Below are 24521 nucleotides of genomic sequence, written 5' to 3' on the forward strand. Positions count from 1 at the left end.
TTGTATGTTACAAATGGTTCCAGTCCAAGTGTACATTACACTGGAAGGTAATTAGGATACCAATGTCATATTTGTCTTCTTTAAATTTTTTTTCTCTAAAGAAATTCAGGAAGTTATCCCTTCCTGAGTAAATCAGACATGGGAAACTTCAATGTGCAAGATGCATCATCACAATGATCTCAAGAGTACATTCTACTGACCAATCCCTTGCTCCTTCCCTACTCAGCACCCACCCTTCCTAAAGCTGTTTGCACCACCACAGAAGGCAATGAATCAAGGTAAGGAATATTTCTTGGCTAAGGTTAAATGGGAAATTTTTATTTCCTCGCTACCACATTTAAAGAATTCTGCTTTTTAATTGAGAATCATCATCTATGTTAAAATACATATCAACTGACCTAACGCAATAAGGAATACTGAGTAGTATGAGACAAACTACATAAAAAATAAAACAAATAACATAAATAATAAAAACTAGAAATATTAAACACATTCATCCTAGCTACAGGAACAACAAATACTTTCCTTGGTAAACTTCATGATATGACATGAAATAGGCAAATTCTGCTATACAAGCTACATATCAATAAATATTTGGATACAAATGAGAAATAATTGAAAAAAATCAAAGTATATGTATGTATCTATAGAAAATATTAAGTAGGTAAAATTAACAGATTCTACAATAAAAGATGACATCTTACATAACAATTATTTTTTAGAAGAATGTAATAGAAAATTATATCTCACAAGAACACAATTCCACTATACTAATTAAGAGAAGAGGCATCAAATGAGAGAGGTTAAATGCTTAATACAGACACACATCAGTGCTAGAGGTATATTTACAATTATAATAACTGTATATTACTGACACATAATATAACTGAAATTTTAGTGGAAGAATATAAGTATTTCAAGAAAACTAACTACTTGGTGTGCAAACCATTTTAAAGACAAAAGATCTCAAGATAATGTCTCTTTAAGAGATCTCAAATTATGCAACGTTCACTGATAAATTTAAAGTTCAAATTCTACCCTATCCAGTTCCTCAAGGAATCCTGAAAAGGTGCAGACAAAACCCCTGCAGCCTCAGAGCCATAACTGAATCACTCTTGCTTTAATAATCCTTCTGTCTCAGCTTAACTCCGATACATTAGGACTGGTCCCTAATGGCAATGAAGGACTTACAAATGAGGAGCAAATGGATCTATCATGGTATCAGAAATAACAGTTCTAATCAATATGGACAACATTTGGCCAGGTTGGGAAGGAGAAGCTGAAGTAGGAATTCCTTTGCAAGCTGTTTATTGATTGAATGTTCTCAGGATAAAGAGAATCAAAGAGCAAAACAGAGCGGACAATGCTGCTAAGCAAGGATGTGATCGCAAATGGAATAGCATAAGCCTGATCCCAGAGAAAGCTGGAATATAACTCTCCAACAGAACTATCTGGTGATAAAAAGTATTCTATCTTCACTAATACAATCACTGCTACCCACATGTTGCTGACTGAGCATTTCAAGGGTGGCAGCTAAGGAACTGAAGTTTAAATTTAAATTTAATTCAGGTTAATTTAAATACCTAGTCATTTAAATGTGACTAGGTACTGGTATACAGAATAACAAGCTGTGGAGCATGCATTGTGTCAGATGAAGTTCCACCTTGACAAAAAGGCAGCCTTTTATATATCCCAAGGATCTGTCATTGACTGCAAACTGCCCCATCCAAGTTCAGGAGACCTCCTGGCAATGTGGCTCCCATTCAACTGATGGCAATTTTCTGAAGAAAGGACAGGCTGTGAAGCTATCAGCCAATACTCATGACAAATATGGTGTGGACCGGTGCACCCACCAGCCAGTAGAAAAGATCTGAACTGGACACCGAAAGCACTCATACAAAACCTACAGTCCATTCATACAAAACGTAGAGTCCATTCATAAGTGTGTGCAAGGATGAAAAGACAGTCAGCAGTGTACAATACACATCACCTCAGTGCAAGGCCATCAGAAATTGTCATTTGCCTAATTCACCAATGAATTAAACATTCAGATCACCTTGTCTGACCCACGTTTCTCCTCTCAAATTGGTATTTCTCCTCAACTAAAGAATGATCATTTTTCATTACCAATAAATTCAAAAATGCATTGACACAATAACCACAAAATGGACCTTCATTGTTGTAATTATCAAACTACCATTTGGAAGATTACATATGTTCACTTCTTTGAGAAAATGAACATTTTAAAACTACAGATATTGACAATACACTTTAAGAAACATTCTGTTATTTCACAGTAAATAGGAGCTGGGGAAAAAATGAAAGTGTATAGTCTAATATTTTCACATTCACATATATGCTATTATTCAATTACTGAAGGACACGTTTTATGACAGCCAAATATCCTGAATTTAAATTGTTCAATATATCCATGCTGCTGCTGCTGCTAAGTCACTTCAGTCGTGTCTGATTCTGCGCGACCCCATAGACGGCAGCCCACCAGGCTCCCCCGTCCCTGGGATTCTCCAGGCAAGAACACTGGAGTGGGTTGCCATTTCCTTCTCCAATGCATGAAGGTGAAAAGTGAAAATGAAGTCGCTCAGTCGTGTCCGACTCTTAGCGACCCCATGGACTGCAGCCTACCAGGCTCCTCCGTCCATGGGATTTTCCAGGCAAGAGTACTGGAGTGGGGTGCCATTGCCTTCTCCATCAATATATCCATGCTGCTAAGTCACTTCAGTCGTGTCCGACTCTGTGCGACCCCATAGACGGCAGCCCACCAGGCTCCCCCGCCCCTGGGATTCTCCAGGCAAGAACACTGGAGTGGGTTGCCATTTCCTTCTCCGATGCATTAAAGTGAAAAGTGAAAAGGAAGTCGCTCAGTCGTGTCCGACTCTTAGCGACCCCATGGACTACAGCCTACCAGGCTCCTCCATCCATGGGATTTTCCAGGCAAGAGTACTGGAATGGGGTGCCATTACTTTCTCTGCAATATATCCATACTGAGACATAATGAATATACTACAATAGGATGAAATGTCTAGGAACACAAAGTTGGCTTCCATAAGGAACACTTCAGTTTAGTTCTTTAATTTGATAAATTTCTATAGGAACTTCTGTTTCTTTTGCCAACTGACATGTATGTTACTCAATTTAGCCTTTAAAGAACACTTGCAACTGAAAACAAATGAACTTACCAATCCTAAAGTACCACAGAGATCGAGTTCCAGTCCTCTCAGTTTTATTCCCCTTATGTGAGTGTCCTAAGCTCGTTCCCTATCTCATCTCCAGTTTCGCCTTTAATACAGTACTGGGCATTGGAACGTGGGTATGTAGACTAAGGATGCAGGCTGTATGAAATGAGTACATACGTTGACTCTATCAGCATTGGAATATCCTTAAGTTTTCCTTAAGCAAGAAGATGCTTTCTCTTCATAACTTCAAATACCTTCAGAGGGTACTGAAGATCAGCATTGTGTCTAGCTGGTAGGATGACATAGGAAGGCAATTTCAAACTCTCAGGATTCCTTCTGAATATACTGTCTTGGCTCTATGATGGACAGCTCATTATGAAAGCATGAGATTGGTATGAACCTGCAGTAAAACTGGTCTGGTGAAAACTGTTTACCTGGCTGAAGCCTCTGGGGAATGAATGGCCTGTACTGTTAATTAGCTGATGTTGCCTAGCTGCCCAGAGATGACAATCCTCAGGGAAAATGAATATCAAGGAGAATGCAAGAAATACCTAATCTGCCTCTTTTATATTTTCTCATAAATAACAGAGGTCAGATAACTCCCTAGACTTCCCAGTTATCTTAGCTCTCCTCTTTAAATGGTTTAGATATTTTACTAAATACTTGAGATTTTTTCACACAATTTCAAAAAAAAAAAAAAAAATTCTGCATATAGAAATAAGAACTCAGTTACTTAACTTTAACGGTAAATTAATTTCACCTAATATTCATTTTAAAATTCTTTTTTTCTTTGTTTTATAATTAAATTTATTTATTTTTAATCGAAGGTGAATTGCTTTATGCTATTGTATTGGTTTCTGCCAAATATCAATATGAATCAGCCATAGGTATACCTATGTCCCTTCCCTCTTGAGCCTCCTTCCCCATCTCACTCCTCTAGGTTTTACAAAGCCCGGGGTTGAGTCCCTGAGTTATACAGCAAATTATAACCAACTTCTAAGAGATCACAGAGTTAAAGTTTAGGCAGATTCTAATCTTTAAGGTAATATATTAAACAGCAACACCCACATTTTACTCCCAAACTTCTAATGTGGCTAAGGAAAAATATCATCTCCTCTAGGACATTGTTCAATTTCTATCAAGAATTGCAATAATTTACTTAAACAAACAGAAAAACTATTGACTTTTTAAATGGAACTGCCATGGTTTCCTTCAGTTCAACTCATCTTTGCATTTACAATACAAATTTCTTGAGTTAAACAAGATAGCTATAATTGTTAAAGTAAATTGAAAGAAACTTGAAGGGTATTGTGTGTATTGGAGTTTGAAGATCAATCAATTTCAAAACAACGTATACACTTGACTCTATAAGGAAAAGGCAGGAATGCTTAACATCTGTCTATGGAAGGCTTTGGCCTAACCAGCAAATGCAGCTTCGAAAATTATAAAATCTCTTTTTCCCACTAGAACATATTTTTTCAGAGGAATAGACCACTGCTAGTTAGTAGTATAAGCTATCTCAGAGAAAGCTATTTCGGTTTGAAGCATGTTGGTTTTTATATGTTATTAGTCAGAAAAGCACAGAGAACTTCAATAATTAACTTATATTTTATAACCAGCCATTTCCCATATAAATATAAATCCTTTTTGTTAATAATATTCTATGCCTAAGGAGAAACTATCTCTTTCTTAAAATAGTCTTAATTAGAATTTTCTCAGTAATCTCTCCACTATTTAAATCCCAACATAATATTTATAAGGAGGCCGAGGAAACACCAATATGGCAAAGGGTGTCCAGAGATAGAATCACAGACCTGCTATTAAAACTTCTTCCCAGTTCAATCTTGCTGCTGCAAATATTAATTGGCAAAATAATGTTGGATAATAATTTGACATTATCTAGGAATGCTTACCTGAAATTACATGCTTTTTTTTCTATGTTGTTTTTCAAAATTCTTGTTTTATATTGGAATATAATACAACAAAAGCATGATCTATTTTTTAAAAAATCTACAAGTGACGATTCATCAAAATAAAATCATTATTAAAGACCCTGTTAATAGGATAATAAGATAAGCTAAACACTGGAAGAAAATATTTTCAAACTGCTTCTCATAGACAACACTCATATCTAGAATATACAATGAACTCTCAAAACTCTACAATAAGAAAATAACTCAATTAAAAAACATGTGAGCAGAGAACTCACCAATGTAAATATACAGGTGGTAAAGATGTCTTTATGAAACATGAAAACATGTTTAGCATCACTAATCATCAGCAAAATGCAGACTAAAACCATGAAGACATATCACCACCTACCTACTAGAACAACAAAAATCAAAAATATAGGAACAAAATCAAATGTTGGTGAGATTGTGAAAAAGTTGAATCACTCATACATTACTAATGAGAAAATAAAATGATGCAGCTACTTGATAAAAGGGCTTGGCTGTTTCTTTAAAAACCGAATATCCACTTGCCATACAGCCCAGTAATCATGCTCTTGGGCATTTATGGCAGAGAAAGAAAAATTTATTCCACACAAAATCCTGTGCACAAGTATTCATAACAGCTTTACTGTAACAGCAAAAAGCTGAAAACAACCGAAATATTCTAAACAAATGATGGTGCACACATACCATGGAATACTACATAATAATAAAAAAAATAATCTGTTGATACACACAATATCTTGGATGAATCTCAATGATATTATGTTGTATGAAAATAAGTCTATGTTAATAGGTGAAATATGATCCCATCTATATAACACCCATGAAATAACAAAATAATAAAGACAGAGACCAAATTAGTACTGCCCAGGAGTTAGGGATGGTTTTACACAGGGTTTGGGGTTGGGGGCATGGGGGGAGCTTCCCTGATAATTCAGTTGGTAAAGAATCCACATGCAATACAGAGGACCTGGTTCGATTTCTGGCTTGGGAAAGGCTACCCACTCCAGTATTCTGGTCTAGAGTATTCTGGTCTAGATCATGGCATCAGGTCCCACCACTTCATGGGAAATAGATGGGGAAACAGTGGAAACAGTGTCAGACTTTATTTTTCTGGACTAACAGAAGCAGAAGATATTAAGAAGAGATGGCAAGAATACACAGAAGAACTGTACAAAAAAGATCCTCACGACCCAGATAATCATGATGGTGTGATCACTCACCTAGAGCCAGACATCCTGGAATGTGAAGTCAAGTGGGCCTTAGAAAGCATCACTACGAACAAAGCTAGCAGAGGTGATGGCATTCCAGTTGAGCTATTCCAAATCCTGAAAGATGATACTGTGAAAGTGCTGCACTCAATATGCAAGCAAATTTGGAAAACTCAGCAGTGGCCACAGGACTGGAAAAGGTCAGTTTTCATTCCAATCCCAAAGAAAGGCAATGCCAAAGAATGCTCAAACTACCACACAATTGCACTCATCTCACACACTAGTAAAGTAATGCTCAAAATTCTCCAAGCCACGCTTCAGCAATATGTGAACCGTGAACTTCCTGATGTTCAAGGTGGTTTTAGAAAAGGCAGAGGAACCAGAGATCAAATTGCCAACATCCGCTGGATCATGGAAAAAGCAAGAGTTCCAGAAAAACATCTATTTCTGCTTTATTGACTATGCCAAAGCCTTTGATTGTGTGGATCACAATCAACTGTGGAAAATTCTGAAAGAGATGGGAATACCAGACCACCTGATCTGCCTCTTGAGAAATTTGTATGCAGGTCAGGAAGCAACAGTTAGAACTGGACATGGAACAACAGACTGGTTTCAAATAGGAAAAGGAGTTCGTCAAGGCTGTATATTGTCACCCTGCTTATTTAACTTCTATGCAGAGTACATCATGAGAAATGCTGGACTGGAAGAAACACAAGCTGGAATCAAGATTGCCGGGAGAAATATCAATAACCTCAGATATGCAGATGACACCACCCTTATGGCAGAAAATGAAGAGGAACTAATAAGCCTCTTGATGAAAGTGAAAGTGGAGAGTGAAAAAGTTGGCTTAAAGCTCAACATTCAGAAAATGAAGATCATGGCATCCGGTCCCACCACTTCATGGGAAATAGATGGGGAAACACTGGAAACAGTGTCAGACTTTATTTTTCTGGGCTCCAAAATCACTACAGATGATGACTGCAGCCATGAAATTAAAAGACACTTGCTCCTTGGAAGGAAAGTTATGACCAACCTAGATAGCATATTGAAAAGCAGAGACATTACTTTGCCAACAAAGGTTCGTCTAGTCAAGGCTATGGTTTTTCCTGTGGTCATGTATGGATGTGAGAGTTGGAGTGTGAAGAAGGCTGTGCGCTGAAGAATTGATGCTTTTGAACTGTGGTGTTAGAGAAGACTCTTGAGAGTCCCTTGGACTGCACGGAGATCCAACAAGTCCATTCTGAAGGAGATCAGCCCTGGGATTTCTTTAGAAGGAATGATGCTAAAGCTGAAACTCCAGTACTTTGGCCACCTCATGCGAAGAGCTGACTCATTGGAAAAGACTCTGATGCTGGGAGGGATTGGGGGCAGGAGGAGAAGGGGACGACAGAGGATGAGATGGCTGGATGGCATCGCTGACTCGATAGACGTGAGTCTGAGTGAACTCCGGGAGTTGGTGATGGACAGGGAGGCCTGGCGTGCTGCGATTCGTGGGGTCACAAACAGTTGGACACGACTGACCGACTGATGTGATCTGATCTGATATAGTAGCGGGGGTCAAAAGGAGTCCGATGCTGACTGAGTGACTTTCACTTTCAGGGGAAGGGAGGGACTAGAAGTGACTATAAAAGTGTATCACAAAGGAGATGTGTGTGGTGATGGGATAAATCCATACCTTGATTGTGATGGTACATAAAGGTAACTAAACGGGGGGAAAATTACATAGACTTAAACACACACATTGTACCTATGTCAGTTTCCTAGTTTTTAATTGGTATTATAGTTGTATGATGGGCTTCCCTGGTAGCTCAGCTGGTAAAGAATCTGCCTGCAATGGGGAGACTCTGGCTCAATTCCTGAGTCAGGAAGATCCCCTGGAGAAGGCGCAGGCTACCCACTCCAGTATTCTTGGGCTTCCCTGATCTCTCAGATGGTGAAGAATATGCCTGAAGTGCATGAGACCTCAGTTTGATCACTGGATTGGGAAGATTCCATGGAGGAGGGCATGGCAACCACTCCAGTATTCTTGCCTGGAGAATCCCCATGGACAGAGGTGCTTGTCAGGCTACAGTCCACGGGTTTGCAAAGAGTCAGATACGACTGAGCAAATAAGAACAGCACAGCATAGTTATATAATATAAAATCACTGGGAGAAAATAGATCAAATGTATCCAAGACTTCTCTCTACTAACTTTGGACTTTCCCATCAATCTGTAATTATTTCAAAATGAAAAGTCTAAAAAGAAAAAGGACTTGAACAGAACAAGAACTAGAGAATGAGGGAAAAAAAGGGACAGATAGAGACACAAAGCAACAAGAATGGCAAGGAGAGAGAAAAGGAGAGAGGAAGCTGTTCAAAAGGGTAGAAGCTTCCTGTTCACTCATGACATACTGGATCCAGATCTCCTCCCCTCCTATGGACACAATGAATCTGCAGTTTTACACAGAAAGACTTCTTCGAAAAGAAATGTGGAAACTAGCTGGGTGAATCCTATACACAAGGTGAAAAAGAAAAGCCCAACTAAAATCATTAGAAGATAAAAAATAAATAAATCATTAGAAGAGGCAGACACAAAATCTCTATATGAAACCCACCCTTGGAGCCACAATATAGAAGCAGGTGGGAAGTCACCACCGTCGGTTTCTCCCGGAGGAATAAAGTGTCCCACATCTGGGACCCTAACTTTGAAGACTTCCACCTGAGACATGGACCTCCAAAACATAGAGCTCTGAAAGCCAAAGAAGCTTGTGTCCATGAAATCCATGAGGCTATAAGGAACTGAGAAAGAGTTCTTAACAGGCTCACCCAGGCTCACTGTGGCTGTCTCTCCAGGGAACAGCACAGAGACACAGACCGAAACCTCCAGCTTGTGCCTGAAAGAAGCCTATTTCCTTACCCTAAAAGCTAAGACTTCTAAAACATATCTAGGGGCCAACTGCAATTCTCACAAAACACCTGAGAAGCCAACAGGTGCCATCATCGTGCTCTCCCTCTGTCCCGCCCCAGGTCACACGTGTCTCTGTGAAAGGAGCTTGTGCACCTGTGCGGCCGCCCAGGTTTTGTGGCTGCTGCCAGAGGACACACTCTTATCGTGTAGCCCAGGCCCCCTCCAGGGCTTGCGTTCCTGGGTCCAACAGGACAGAAGCAAACTAAGGAACAGCTCCTAACTGGCTGCCTGTGCCCCGCACCTCCCCCTCTCCTCCCACTTAGGGCTAAATATGGAAGGAACAGACAGAAACTCGCATCTCCCAGTCTTCTCCTGAAACAGGTGAGAGGTAACAAGCAGGAAGGTCAGGGGTCTCCAAACGGAGGAAATAGGCTGCAAGTGTCAGTTTTCTCTCTCCCTTAAGAGGCAGGAGGAAACAAACTACAAGTGTCAGACTTTTTGCTCTTAAAATTCTCTGTTGCCATGACGACACCTTGTTCCACCTGAATTTAACTTTTCTCAAACCTTGAGCTAACGAATGCATTTTTCCTATGGAAATATTTTTCTTAAACTATGTTAATGAAACCATGTTTTTTTGCTTTGGAATTTGCCTTTCTTCAAAATGGTTCCACCTAACACTAACTTTTGGCTGATAATCAGTCAACAAATCAGTATTCATATCAATTGTTTTATGGCTAGGGCATGATACACCTCCTGCCATCCTATCTCAAAAATACATATTGCGGGAGAGGGGCCTGGTGAAACTCCATCAGCCTTCAGGTGTCTCTATTATCTGATCAACAGCTTTCTAACAGAGAAAAAGCATCCTGCTAAACACTAGAAGAGGGACACTCGGCATCCCTCTTCTGATGTCTATGTCAGAAGCTTTCTCTGTCCCTTTTTATACTTTAATAAAACTCTGCTATACAAAAGCTCTTGAGTGATCAAGCCTGGTCCCTGGTCCCGAAGTTAAATCTTCTTCGGAGATCACAAATCTCACATCATTCACCACTTCACATCATTCATAAGCTTTATACTTACATATTTGAAGTTATTACCTGATGGTCCAACTTCCAATCAGCCTCCATCTGGATGCTGACTGAGATCCTCTGCTTTAGAATATTAAGAGGTCTTGACAAACCTTCAAATGTTGGGAGCCACTAAGAATAAGGTGGAGCAGAAATATTCCACAATTGTTGACAAGCTACACCCCTGCCTGAGAGAGAAAGCAGGGGACAGAGACAGTAGTAGACAGAGAAAGACTCTTCTTTAAGCTACTAGATTTTCAGGGTCTTCTTCTTATAGCAGCTTAGCCTTTAATTCAACGAATAGAGTTTTCCTCTCACATCTCTGGATTTTCCTCCCAATCTCAAGAAAAGTCTTAAAATTCTCTATTACCTAATCATTAAATATTGAGGTACCTCAAACATTGGTCTTCAGTCTTCTTCTTTCTCTAAAATCAATCCTCATGTAATGTCCTTCATTCTTTTGGTTCCCAGAAGTAATGACCATTAGCAGTTCCAGAAAATGAAAATAGAATCTGGGTAATAAACTCTAACCTTTTTTTTGTCTTTTCCTTGGTGCTTAGTCTTGTTTCACTTTCTTATAGGGTACCTGGTACAGAGGCCTTGTGCCCTAAACTTCAGCTCAGACGACTGTGTGCAGAAGCGCTGTGAATGACACAATTCTAGATGGCGGCTGCAGGCCGTGTGCAGAGACGCTGCACCTGGCCCTGGGGTGTGGAGCCACAGGCAGCGCAGCTGCGCCTGCCCAGGGAGAACCCTGCGACCTGCTTCCCAGTGATGAGAGACCCCAGTCACGCAACCTGAGGATGGGCTGTCCAGCAGAGGGCATACTCTAGATGGTGAGCTCCCATGTCTCCCATTTTATGACTAAAGGATAAAACTTCCCTTTGCCTCTACTTTTTTTAAAATATTATTTATCTTTATGTATTTAATTGACTGTGGCAGATCTTAGTTGTGGCAAGCAGGACCTAGTTGCCCAAGCAAGAATCAAACCCAGGTCCCCTGCACTGGGAGTGCAGAGTCTTAGCCACTGGGCTACAAGGGAAGTTCCTTCCTTTGCTTCTGAGCTGAACTCTGTCTTGTTCTATTGACACGATCAACACCCAGCAGAAGGACCATTTTTAGGGCCCAACTTCAAAGGGTTGGTAACAGTTGCAAATGTCTTTGTGAGTCAAAAACTCCAAAATTCTTATTTATGACCAGAACATTTTTATAGGCCACCAGACTCTTGGTCATAGCCTAGGCTTTTTTTTCTCCCAGAAAAGAGAATTTGAAACAAAGGTTTATGCAAAAGCACTTAATGCAGAATGAGATACAGCATCAGGAGTGAAAGAAAGGGAATACAAGCAAAGAAAAGCTGACTTGTCAAGGATACATTATCAAATTTGCCGTTAGTATGGAGTAACTAGGTGTTCAATCACGTTTGTCCCCCTGAAGCATGTCTTAGGAGACATCCAACAGATCCCCAGCTCAGGAGAAGAAAGGAGAAATAATCTGCTCATCAGTTCCCATTTCCCATTAGTCAAATCTTCACTCTGAATCTGAGTAGTTCCATGTATGGCCCTTCCTGATGACAGACCCCTCTGTGTCCCCACTTACTGATTTGTTCTCTTTGTTTTTTAGTGTTTGGCCATGCTGCATGGCATGTGGACCTTAGTTTCCTGAGCTGGGATGGAACCCTTGACCTCTGCAGTGAAAGCGAGGACTCTTAACCACCGGGCCAACAGGAAAGACCTCCCACTGATTGGATTTTTTCTTTTGTTTTTGCTGTGCTCAGTTTTTTGCCGCTCTTCATTGCTCCATGCAGGCTTTCTCTAGCTGCGGTGCAAGGGCTTCTCATTGCCGTGGCTTCTCTTGTTGGGGACCACGGGCTCTAGGCCATGCCGGCTTCAGTAGTTGTGGCTCATGGGATCTAGAGAGCTGGCTGGGTAGCTGTGGTGCATGGCCTTAGTTGCTCCGCATCATGTAGGAACTTCCTGGACCAGGAATGTAACTTCTGTTCGTTGCATTGGCAGCAGGATTCTACCACTAGACCACCAGGGAAGGCCCTACTTATTGTTGACTGGGAAAAGAGGCTATGGAAATACACTGTGACCTCCTAGACTCTCCATGTGGAACAAAGAACAGACCCTAACAGTTACTATTTATGGAGGTAAACAATTCACAAAGAAAGACAGGACAGGCAAGCAGGAGAGTAGCCATATCTTAAACAATAAATTGGTCACAAGGACTTGGAAATTGGCCTTCTCCATATGAACATTCCAGGCCATCATACTGGAAGATAAGAGACCACATCAAAGAGATGGAAGCCATGACAACTGTGGCAATCTAGATCAGGAAGCACTAAGTAGACCCAGAAGCCTACTGCAGGCATTTCAGTGAGTCCAGCCGAGACCAGAAGAACTGTCCAGCTAAACTTAGCCCAAATGCTGACACACATAATGGTGAGATAAATTAATGGTTGGTGTTTTAAGCAACTAAGTTTCGAAGTGATTTGTTATACAGAAGAAGCTAACTGATATCTACCCTTTGGCATCTGAATACATGAGTTGTAGCAGTAACAATTCTTAGGAAATGATAAAATGTTAATATTCCTTACATCATTGCGGTGGTTTCCTGTTCTTATTTTGGCTGTGATTTCATGTAGTATATTCATATGTCATTTTGGAAATAGATGTGGAAATATGTACCTAAAAGGGAGTGCAAACAAGAAAAACCCTGGAACTTAAAAAACAATAACTACAAACAGATGCTGTCGGAACACTGAATCAGCGTCTCTGGAAATTGAAATGAATACATGAACCTAGAATTTGAACACTCACTTTTCAAAGGGAATGAAAGAAACAAATTCCCTGCAGAGTTGCCAAAGGAAATTTTAGATGACTCATGGGGCACATACATATATATCTGAATAGTTCTGGCATTCAAAGTCTTTCCATTAAACTGTCTTCTTCAGCTATCATCTGGAGTAAGAGTCCTTCCAAAGCACCTTCTTCATCGCTCCCTTCACATCCCTGTTCCTCAGCGTATATATGAGGGGGTTGGTCATGGGGATAATGACAGTGTAGAAGAGAGACATGAACTTGTCCTGATCCTGGGAGTCACTGCTGCTGGGCTGAAAATACACATAGATGGCTGTGCCAAAGAATAGGGAGACCACCGTGAGGTGGGATCCACACGTGCCAAATGCTTTTCTCTGCCCTGCAGTGGATTTTATTCTTAAGACCGCCCTGACAATCCGACCATAGGAGAACATGATTAATGAAACAGGTGTGAGAAGAATGACGACACTGCCAAAGAAGGTCACATACACATTCATGGTGGTGTCAACACAGGCAAGTTTGAGAAAAGGAGGGATCTCACAAAAGAAGTGGTCTAATTTATTTCTCCCACAACGAGGTAAAAGGAAGATGAGCACTGTCTGCAATAAGGAGTTGACAAAACCAGTGATCCATGAAGCGGAAGCCATCAGGGCACACAGACGGGGGTGCATGATTACTGTGTAGTGAAGGGGTCTGCAAACAGCTGCATAGCGGTCAAATGCCATAACTCCTAGGAGAATACATTCTGTACATCCCAACGCCAGAGAGATGTACATTTGAACTACACAGCCACCAAAGGAGATGGATTTGTCTGCTCTGCTGAGATTAAATAGGAGCTGTGGAACAATGCTAGTCGTGTAGCACATGTCCAGAAAGCTCAGGTTAGAGAGGAAAAAGTACATCGGGGTGTGAAGACGTGGGTCCAAGTAGGACAATGCGATGATGGTTGTGTTTCCCAGCAAAGTGAAGATGTAGAAGATCAAAAGGACCACAAAGAGGACAAGCTCAAGTTGAAGTCTGTCAGAGAAGCCCAGTAAGATAAATCCAGCAAAAGAACTTTCATTTTTCTGTTCCATCCTTTGTTAGCACATGGCTCCTGTCAAATCAAGCGTTTAGCAATTTATTAAAGTTATCTTCCAAAAAAGTGCAGAGATGAAGAGGAAAATCTATCATGTTCAAAGACATGGTCATGTGATTTTATATGCAACTATTTGAATAAATGATGTATTCATTTAAACTGATATATCTTAAGTCAATTAGTTCTTTACTATTCACAAAACTTATATATTGAAATTAATATAAGAAAATAATAATAATAAAATCAAGTAATGAACCTTGGTTTGCATCGATCATAGATAAAAAATGCTTGTTTTAGATTGAGTTTAATAGGATGAAAGTATGATGATTATTTATGTACATCTTAGAGAAAGTGGGAATGAGGGAAAATTAAGGGAAAGTGATTAGAAACAGTAAGAAAATGTAGACAAAGGGAGAAAGTTTATTTTAAATATGTATCTCATAATTCTACATAACTTGATTTGCACATACCTCACATGTAATAGAATAATACAAAATTACCTCTAAAATGCATTCAGATATAGAAATTTATGAGCTAGAATGTACTTACACAAAGGATTATATTACATTCAATGTATCACTAAGATACTTCCTCATAAATATATTCTGGCAAAAGTTATCTCTACTCCTAATGCATTATATTTGTGAATGCTATATCCTTGTCTTTTTGTATAGTAGTGAAAAATAAATTGCTCAGAACCTGAAAACACTACTTTTGATTATAGTGCTTAACTTTTGTCCTTGAGATACCTAAAATTACTACACCAATTTAACAAGAACTCCAAAAATTTATTCAATGTGCATAAGCAGTTCACAGGCTTCCCTGTTGGCTCAGTGGTAAAGAAACTGCCTGCCAATGCAGGAGATGCAGGAAAGGCAGGTTCAGTCCCTAGATTGGGAAGATAACTTCAAGAAGAAAATGGAACCCACGTCAGTAAAGAATCCTGGCAGGCTACAGTCCATGAGGTCAAAAAGTGTTGGACTTTACTTAGTGACTAAACAACAAAAATAGTCACTTCACAACAGAATTTCAAACTCCAGTGACCAGAACTTACTCTTCTTTCTGCTGATTTCAGTGTCATATATTACCAACAATTAAAATGCCTGGAATTCCTATAGGAGATAGGATTATTCACTATCAACATTCTAATGACAATGAGGAACACATAAATGAGGAGGCAATGGATCTATCACAGTCTCAGCAATAACACTTCCAATCACTATGGACAGAGTTTGGCCAGGTTGGGGAAAAGAGGCTGAAATGGGAATTCCTTTGCATGCTGTTTATTGAGTGAATGTCCTCAAGACAAAGAGGGAAGCAAAACAGAGCAGACAAATGTGTTAAGCAAGAGATGTGATCTTGGATGGAATAGCATGAAAGTGATCCCATAGAAAGTTGGAAAAGGACTCTCCAAATAGGGCTATCTGCTGATAAAAATATTGTGTCTTCACTTACACAATCACTGCTACCCACATGTTGCTACCTGAGCATTTCAAGCGGGGCAGATAAAGAACTGAATTTTGAATTTAATTTTAATTCAGGTAAATTTAAATACCTATTTATTTAGATGTGACTAGTTACTATTATACAGAATAACAAGCTATGGAGCACGGGTTGTGTCAGATTTAGTTCCACCTTGACAAAAAGGCAGCCTTTTATAAATCCCACCAGTCTGTCATTGATGACAAGCTGTCCCAAACACATTCGGAACTTCTGGCAGTATGGCTCCATTCAACTGATGGCAATTTTCTAAAGAAGGAAAGGGCTGTGAAACTATCAGTCAATACTCATGACAAATATGGTGTGGATCAGTGCAGCAGCCGGTAGAAAATATCTGAGCTGGACACTGAAAGCATTCATAAAAAATGAGAGTCCATTCATACAAAATGTACAGTCCATTCATAAGTGTGTGCAAGGATGGAGGACAGTCACCAGTGTACATTACACATCACCTTGTCATTTGCCTAATTCACCAATAAATTAAACATTCAGATCACCTTTTCTGGCCCATGTTTCTCCTCTCAAATTGGTGTTTCTCCTCAATTGAAGAATGATCATTTTTCATTAACAATTAATTCAAAAATGCATTGACACAAAACCACAAAATGGACCTTCATTGTTGTAATTATCAAACTAGCATTTGGACAATTACATACATTCATTTCTTTGAGAAAATGAACATTTAAAAACTACAGATATTGACGATACACTTTAAGAAACATTCTGTAATTTCAGAGAAAATAGGACCTGAGGAAAAAATGAAAGTGTATAGTCTAATATGTTCACATTCACATATATGCTATTATTCAATTACTGAAGGACATATTTTATGACAGCCAAATATCCTGAATTTAAATTGCTCCATATATCCATACTGAGACATAATGAATACACTACAATAGGATGAAATGTCTAAGAACAAAATGTTGGCTTCCATAAGGAACAGTTAAGTTCTTAAAGTTGATGAATTTCTATAGGAATTTCTTTTCTTTTACCAACTGACATGTACATTACTCAATGTAACCTTTAAAGAACACTTGCAACTGAAAACAAGCTGACTTACCAATTCTTAAAGTGCCACAGAGATTGAGTTCCAGTCCTCTCAGTGTTATTCACCTTATGTGAGTGTCCTAAGCTGGTTCCCTACCTCATTTCCAGTTCCTACCTTTAATACAGTGCTGGGCATTGGAAAGTGGGTATGCAGACTAAGGATGCAGGTTGCATGCAGTGAGTGCATAAACTGACTCTATCAGCACTGGAATATCCTTAAGTTTTCCTTAAGCAAGAAGATGCTTTCTCTTCATAACTTCAAATACCTTCACACAATACTGAAGATCAGCATTGTGCCTAGCTGGTAGGATGACATAGGAAGGCAATTTCAAACTCTCAGGATTACTTCTGAATATAATGTTTGGCTCTATGATGGAGAGCTCATTATGAAAGCATGAGATTGGTATGAAACTGCAGCAAAACTGGTCTGGTGGAAATGGTTTACCTGGCTGAAGTCTCTGGGGAATGTTTGTCCTGTACCATTAATTAGCTGATGTTGCCTAGCTGCCCAGAGATGGCAATCCTCAGGGAAAATGAATATCAAGGAGAATATAAGAGGAAACTTAATCTGCCTCTTTTATAACTTCTCATAAATGACAAAGCTCAGATAATTCCCTAAACTTTCCAGTTATCTTAGCTCTCCTTTTTTAATGGCTTAGATATTTTACTAAACATTTGACACTTTTTTATACAATTGCAAAAAAAAAAATTCTCCATATATAAATAAGAATTCATCAGTTACTTAATTTTAGATGCAAATTAATTTTTATCTAATATTCATAAACAACTTTTAGGGATCACAGAGTTACCAATTCAGTTCAGTTCAGTTGAGTTGCTCAGTCGTGTCCGACTTCTTGCTACCCCATGAACCACAGCACCCCAGGCCTCCCTGTCTATCACCAACTCGTGGATCTTACCCAAACTCATGTCCATTGAGTTGACGATGCCATTCAGCCATCTCATCATCCTCTGTTGTCCCCCTCTTCTCCTGCCTCAATCTTCCCCAACATCAGGGTCTTTTAAAATGAGTCAGCTGTTAGCATCAGGTGGCCAAAATATTGGAGCTTCAATATCAGTCCTTCCAATGAACACCCAGGGTAGATCTCCTTTAGGATGGACTGGTTGGATCTCTTTGAAGTCCAAGGGACTCTCAAGAGTCTTCTCCAACACCACAGTTCAAAAGCATCAATTCTTCTGAGCTCAGCTATCGTTATAGTCCAACTCCCACATCCATACATAACTACTGGAAAAACGATAGCCTCAACTAGACGGACCTTTGTTGACAAAGTAATGTCTCTGCTTTTGATATGCTGTCTAGGCTGGTCATAACTTTCCTTCCAAGGAGTGTCTTTTAACCGGTTAGGCAGTGTCTACCTAATCTTTAAGGTAAATATATTAAAGGTCAACCTCTTGAGAAACCTGTATGCAGGTCAGGAAGCAACAGTTAGAACTGGACATGGAACAACAGACTGGTTCCAAAGAGGAAAAGGAGTACATCAAGGCTGTATATTGTCACCCAGCTTATTTAACTTATATGCAGAGTACATCATAAGAAACACTGGACTGGAAGAAGCACAAGCTGGAATCAAGATTGCCGGGAGGAATATCAATAACCTAAGATATGCAGATGACCCCACCCTTATGGCAGAAAGTGAAGAAGAACTAAAGAGTTTCTTAATGAAAGTGAAAGAGTAGAGTGAAAAAGTTGGCTTAAAGCTCAACATTCAGAAAACTAAGATGGGCATCTGGTCCCATCACTTCATGGCAAATAGATGGGGAAACAGTGGCTGACTTTATTTTTCTGGACTCCAAAATCACTGCAGATGGTGATTGCAGCCATGAAATTAAAAGACACTTACTCCTTGGAAGGAAAGTTATGACCAATGTAGACAACATATTAAAAAGCAGAGACATTACTTTGTCAACAAAGGTTCTTCTAGTCAAGGTTGTGGTTTCTCCAGTGGTCATGTATGGATATGAGAGTTGGAGATGTAGGCCTCCAAAACATACCTCTGAAAGTCAATGCAGTTTGTATCCATGAAATCCATGAGGCTCTAATGAACTAAGAAACAGGTTCACCCAGACTCACTGTGGCTATCTCTCCAGGGCACAGCATACAGACACAGACTGAAACCTCCAGCTTGTCCCTGAAAGAAGCCTATTTCCTTATATTAAAAGCTAAGACTTTTAACACATATCTAGGGGTTAACTGTAATCTTCACCAAACACCTGAGAAGCCAACAGGTGCCATCATCATGCTCTCCCTCTGTCCCACCCCAGGTCACTGGTGTCTCTGTGAAAAGTTTGTGCACACGTATGGCTGACCAGGTGTTGTGGTTGCTGCCAAAGGGCACACTCCTTGATCACCTGGTTCAGTGGCTTGTGTTCCTGGGTCCAACAGGACAGTAGCAAAAAAGAAACAGACTGTAACTGGCTACCTGCACCCACGCACCCAGGGTTCAATGTGGAGGGAACAGACAGAAACACCCATCACCCAGTCTTCTCCTGAAAGAGGTATAATTGCATATCATGTATGAAACGAGTCGCCAGTCCAGGTTGGATGCACGATACTGGATGCTTGGGGCTGGTGCACTGGGACAACCCTAAGGGAGGGTATGGGGAGGGAGGAGGGAGGAGGGTTCAGGATGGGGAACACAGATATACCTGTGGCGGATTCATTTCGATATTTGGCAAAACTAATACAATATTGTAAAGTTTAAAAATAAAATAAAATTTTAAGAAAAGGAAAAAAATAAAAATAAATAAATAAATAAAATAAAGTCTTTAAAAGAAAAAAAAAAAAAGTTATTGCCTCAGGTTCTGGTATATTGCTTATGACGGCAATGATTACCTTGCTCTGAACGAGGACCTGTGCTCCTGGACCGCAGTGGACAGGGTGGCTCAGACCTCCAAGCTCAAGCTTGAGCAGGGCCGTGCTGCGGGGAACAGTAGGAACTACCTGGAGGGCGACTGCATAGAGTGGCTCCACAGACACCTGGAGAACAGGAAGGACACGCTGCTGTGCACAAGTACAAGGGGCACGAGGCCTCCCTGATCTCCCCTCAGGCTGGACCTTGGTTCCAATGAGGAGAAGAAAACGGGTGCTTGTAGAAATAGGGCCCCGGCTTCTCATCAGAAGAGGGAGAAATCCACCCAGGTTTTCATATTCTGTACAAGAGAGTGACTCGCCAGTGGCCCCACTTCTCTGAAGGACAATTAAGGATTCCAGTCTCTGAGGAAGAAGCAGGAAACCATCCCTGAGATAACTAGTCAGCGGTGCCCCTTCACCCTGGGTGCCATCTTGTGAACCATGACTGTCTCTCATGCCAGTTCTCACCCTGAGAACATGTTTAGGGGCCTGACTCTAGCTTTTCTGAGTCATTTGGCCTCCATCCAAGTCAGGACCATTACTCTGTATTCACTCCCTTACATGGTACCCCCTACCTTGGCTCTCACCCTGACTCCAGAACTTTCCAAGAACTCGGGAACATGCCCAGACCTCCGAGTCCAGGCTGGTGTGTGTTGTTTGTGCTGCTTCTTTTCAAACCCACTGTCCTATTTATTCTCAGGATGGTCACAGGATGCTGCTTCAGGGACCCATGGAGGTAACACTAAATGGGAATTTTCTGATTCATCCTCCATCAGTTCAGTTCAGTTCAGTCGTTCAGTCGTGTCCGACTCTTTGTGACCCCATGAATCGCAGCATGCCAGGCCTCCCTGTCCATCACCATCTCCCAGAGTTCACTCAAATTCACATCCATCAAGTCGGTGATGCCATCCAGCCATCTCATCTTCTGTCATCCCCTTTTCCTCCTGCCCCCAATCCCTCGCAGCATCAGAGTCTTTTCCAATGAGTCATCTCTTCACATGAGGTGGCCAAAGTATTGGAGTTTCACCTTTAGCATCATTCCTTCCAAAGAACACACAGGGCTGATCTCCTTTAGAGTGGACTGGTTGGATCTCCTTGCAGTCCAAGGGACTCTCAAGAGTCTTCTCCAACACTACAGTTCAAAAGCATCAATTCTTCGGTGCTCAGCTTTCTTCACAGTCCAACTCTCACATCCATACATGACCACTGGAAAAACCATAGCCTTGACTAGATGGACCTTTGTTGGCAAAGGTCCAACTTTTGAATATGCTATCTAGGTTGGTCATAACTTTCCTTCCAAGGAGTAAGCATCTTTTAATTTCATGGCTGCATTCACCATCTGCAGTGATTTTGGAGCCCAGAAAAATAAAGTCTGACACTGTTTCCACTGTTTCCCCATCAATTTGCCATGAAGTGATGGGACCAGATGCCATGATCTTTGTTTTCTGAATGTTGAGCTTTAAGCCAACTTTTTCACTCTCCTCTTTCAGTCTCATCAAGAGGCTTATTAGTTCCTCTTCACTTTCTGCTATAAGGGTGGGGTCATCTGCATATCTGAGGTTATTGATATTTCTCCCGGCAATCTTGATTCCAGCTTGTGCTTCTTCCAGCCCAGCGTTTCTCATGATATACTCTGCATATAAGTTCAATAAGCAGGGTGACAATATACAGCCTTGATATACTCCTTTTCCTATTTAGAACCAGTCTGTTGTTCCATGTCCAGTTCTAACTGTTGCTTCCCTACCTGCATATAGGTTTCTCGAGAGGCTGGTCAGGTGGTCTGGTGTTCCCATCTCTTTCAGAATTGTCCACAGTTTATTGTGATCCACACAGTCAAAGGCTTTGGCATAGTCAATAAAGCAGAAATAGATGTTTTTCTGGAACTCTCTTGCTTTTTCCATGATCCAGCGGATGTTGGCAATTTGATCTCTGGTTCTTCTGCCTTTTCTAAAACCAGCTTGAACATCTGGAAGTTCACCCTAGATCCTCCAAAGACACGTGTGACCCAGCACCCCATCTCTGACCATGAGGTCCCCCTGAGATGCTGGGCCTGGGCCTCTACCCTGATATCTCACTGACCTGGCAGCATGACGTGGAGGACCAGACCCAGGACATGGAGCTTGTGGAGACCAGGCCTTCAGGGAATGGAAACATCCAGAAATGGGCAGCTTTGGTAGGCCCTTCTGGAGAGGAGCAGAGATACAGGTGCAAAGTGCAGCACAAGGGGCTTCAGGAGACCCTCACCCTGGGGTAGGGAGGAGGCTGGGGTGGAGCTTCTTCTCAGATAAAGCTGAAGCCTTTCTGGACCCCTTCAGCAAGGTCTGGACTCAAACATGAGGTCTGGGCCCCTTCTCTTCCCTCTACAGAACCTCCTCAGCCCGCCATCCCCAACATAGGCATCATTGTTAGCCTGGTTCTCCTCGTGGTGGCTGTGGTGACTGGAGCTGGAATCTGGAGGAAGAGGCGCTCAGGTAGGGAAGGGATGGAGGTATCTAAGTTTTCTTGTCTCACTGGGAGTTTCAAACCCAGGTAAAAGTTTACCTGCCTGGTTATTGGAAAGTACCCTCCACACACACATGTGGAGTCTGAGCTCCATGCTAACAATGACCCTTTTGTAAAGTACATGTGAAAATGAAAGACAGATTTTTCACCTTATAATTCCAGTTCGGGGCCTGAAGATAAGAGGGAAGGGTCCCTGCTGAGGACAGACCTCCAGAAGGGTAGTTGGTCCAGTCACCCCAACAGCACCTTTCTTCATTCTCCTGCTTTTGTCCTGGATTTTGGTCACAGTTCCAAAAAGTTCTGTGGGGTCCAGGACTAGGGGGTTCCTCTAGGACCTCATGACTCAGTCTTCTCTATGGCCTCTCATGTGATATTTTCTTCTTGCAGGTGAAAAAGCAGGGAGCTACACTCAGGCTGCAAGTAAGTACAGAAGGGATGTGATTCCTGAGACCCTTGTGAGGGTGCAGACAGGAGGCCATGGGGGACTGACCCTCCTCAAAATTCCTCCTCCAGTTTCTCTCCTGTCAGTTCTGACCACTTCCTGGTCTTGTTCTCCCCCAGGCAGTGACAGTGCCCAGGGCTCTGATGTGTCTCTCACGGTTCCTAAAGGTGAGACCCTGGGGCGTCTAGATTGGGAGAGGGGTTGGGGCAGAGAGGACACACTGGGTGGCGGGGGTCTCTGAGTGGGACATGTGAGCATGTGGGGGGCTGTGGAGAATGTCAGCCCTTACATGGCTGACTGAACTGCTTCCTGATTCTTTTCTCTCACAGTGTGAGACAGCTGCCTTGTGGGGACTGAGTGATGCTCGGTCCCACTTTGTGATGTCAGATCCCCAGACCCCTCTTTCTGCAGCTGCATCTGAATGCATCTGTGCTCCTATTAGCATAATGTGAGGAGGTGGGGAGACTGGTCACACCTGCCCACTACACCCCCTCCCCACCCTGACCTGTATTCTCCTCTCTGATCCACTGTCCTGTTCCAGCAGAGACAGAGCTGGACCCTCTCCATCACTGTCTTCACTTCGTGTGGACTGAGTAATTATGTCATATTTCCTTTGAAAATAAAATCTATTTATATGAATGTTTTTTCTAACTGGTGCTGTGAAGGTTTGTAGGGATAGCAAGGGAGAGGATTCTAAAGTTTGAGAGAGGAAGTACATGGAAGCACTGAGAACCTTCCAGAATTGTTATGCTTGCTGTGCTCAGTCTGTTGCAAGTGGGACAGGAGGAGGCTGTGAGGAGCTGAGCATGGTCCGGGCCTGTGCCCAGTCAGTGGTCAGTGTATCGTGGCTTTGATGTGGTCAGTCTTGCTTGGGTCATCTTCTCAGCTGCTTTGTCTTTGTCCTTTCAGTGGCTCCCTGTCCCACCAGGCCCTGTATTCTTGTGAACTCAGAACTCACCTGGGCCTAGTCCTGTCTCTAGGACCATAGGCAATGAAGACGTCCCATAACCAGGTCAGCCTAGCTCATGCTAGGTCCTGCCTGCATGCCTTTCTTTGTTTATGTGTTTATATTTTGCTTATTTAGTTTATTTTTGAATAATGACTGTTCTTTTTCATGTGTAGAGTTCTGGTCTCATTCTGCCCTGGGTGTCCTCATCTCTGACAGCAGCAGGAGTCATTTTCACTAATGATTATCCTCACAAGACAAAGGGGTCCCTGCACATAGGATCTCAGTGGTATCAAGAGAGAAATTCTCATCTCTCCCAGATCTAAGACTTTTTTCTGGATTCCTCTTTCCATTCTTTCTGCATCCTTTATAAGGAACCAGATTTGGGGATTAGCATAGAGGACAGACCCAGTTGTTTCACATCTTGTCTTAATTCTTGCTGGATTTCTACCTTCTCTGCAGCTTGGTCCCTCTCTCTGCCCTTAGATCTAGTAATCCTAGTGCTGGCTTCAATCAAAGCTCATGGGGATTTATAAAGCAGCATCTGATAGATTCACAGTAGGTTGGAATATAGGACCTATAAACCTGACATCATCTTTTCTGAAGAGAAAATATCATTATGTGTAGAGTGCAGACTGATCTTTGTGGGAGAGATGGGAGATCAGCCCTTGTGGGGAAAATACAGGCAGCACTGACATCAATGTGAATGGACGTTGTGCTGTAGCGGCCAAGAGGGAGCACATGGCCTGAGGTCACAGTAATAAAGACACAGTCTCTAGAATAAGGAGGCGCTCCACACTGATCATTCATTCAACTGATACTTGTTGTGTGCCAGAGAAATGACACACTATTTTTGCATCTAGAAAACCTCAGTGAACTAACAACAGACACACCTTGTTGGCCTTGTGAAGTGTGTTCTGGTGAGAAGGGGCAGAGTGAGCCTTGTAAGTGAGGGAATGTTTGCCTTAGAGGTTACTGAGTGTTTTGAGGAAGCATATGT

At 41.5% G+C, this 24521-nt stretch overlaps 1 protein-coding gene and 1 pseudogene across 1 annotated transcript; one reads left to right on the forward strand and one right to left on the reverse strand.

Annotated features, from left to right (window-relative positions):
* Positions 1 to 11976: 11976 nt before the first annotated feature.
* On the reverse strand, positions 11977 to 14356 carry LOC129645629 (putative olfactory receptor 2B8). Its single transcript, XM_055570921.1, has one exon. It carries the CDS (start codon positions 14208 to 14210, stop codon positions 13272 to 13274), a length of 939 nt encoding a protein of 312 aa, XP_055426896.1. The 5' UTR covers positions 14211 to 14356; the 3' UTR covers positions 11977 to 13271.
* Positions 14357 to 16910: 2554 nt separating this feature from the next.
* LOC129647166 (BOLA class I histocompatibility antigen, alpha chain BL3-7-like) lies at positions 16911 to 24271 on the forward strand (annotated as a pseudogene).
* The last annotated feature ends 250 nt before the right edge of the window (positions 24272 to 24521 follow it).

The sequence above is a fragment of the Bubalus kerabau genome, chromosome 3 (genome assembly GCF_029407905.1).
Source record: "Bubalus kerabau isolate K-KA32 ecotype Philippines breed swamp buffalo chromosome 3, PCC_UOA_SB_1v2, whole genome shotgun sequence".
Taxonomy (NCBI): domain Eukaryota; kingdom Metazoa; phylum Chordata; class Mammalia; order Artiodactyla; family Bovidae; genus Bubalus; species Bubalus kerabau.

Coding starts and splice junctions, on each gene's coding strand:
- LOC129645629 (XM_055570921.1), bottom strand. CDS start 14,210: ATGGAACAGAAAAATGAAAGTTCTTTTGCTGGATTTATCTTACTGGGC.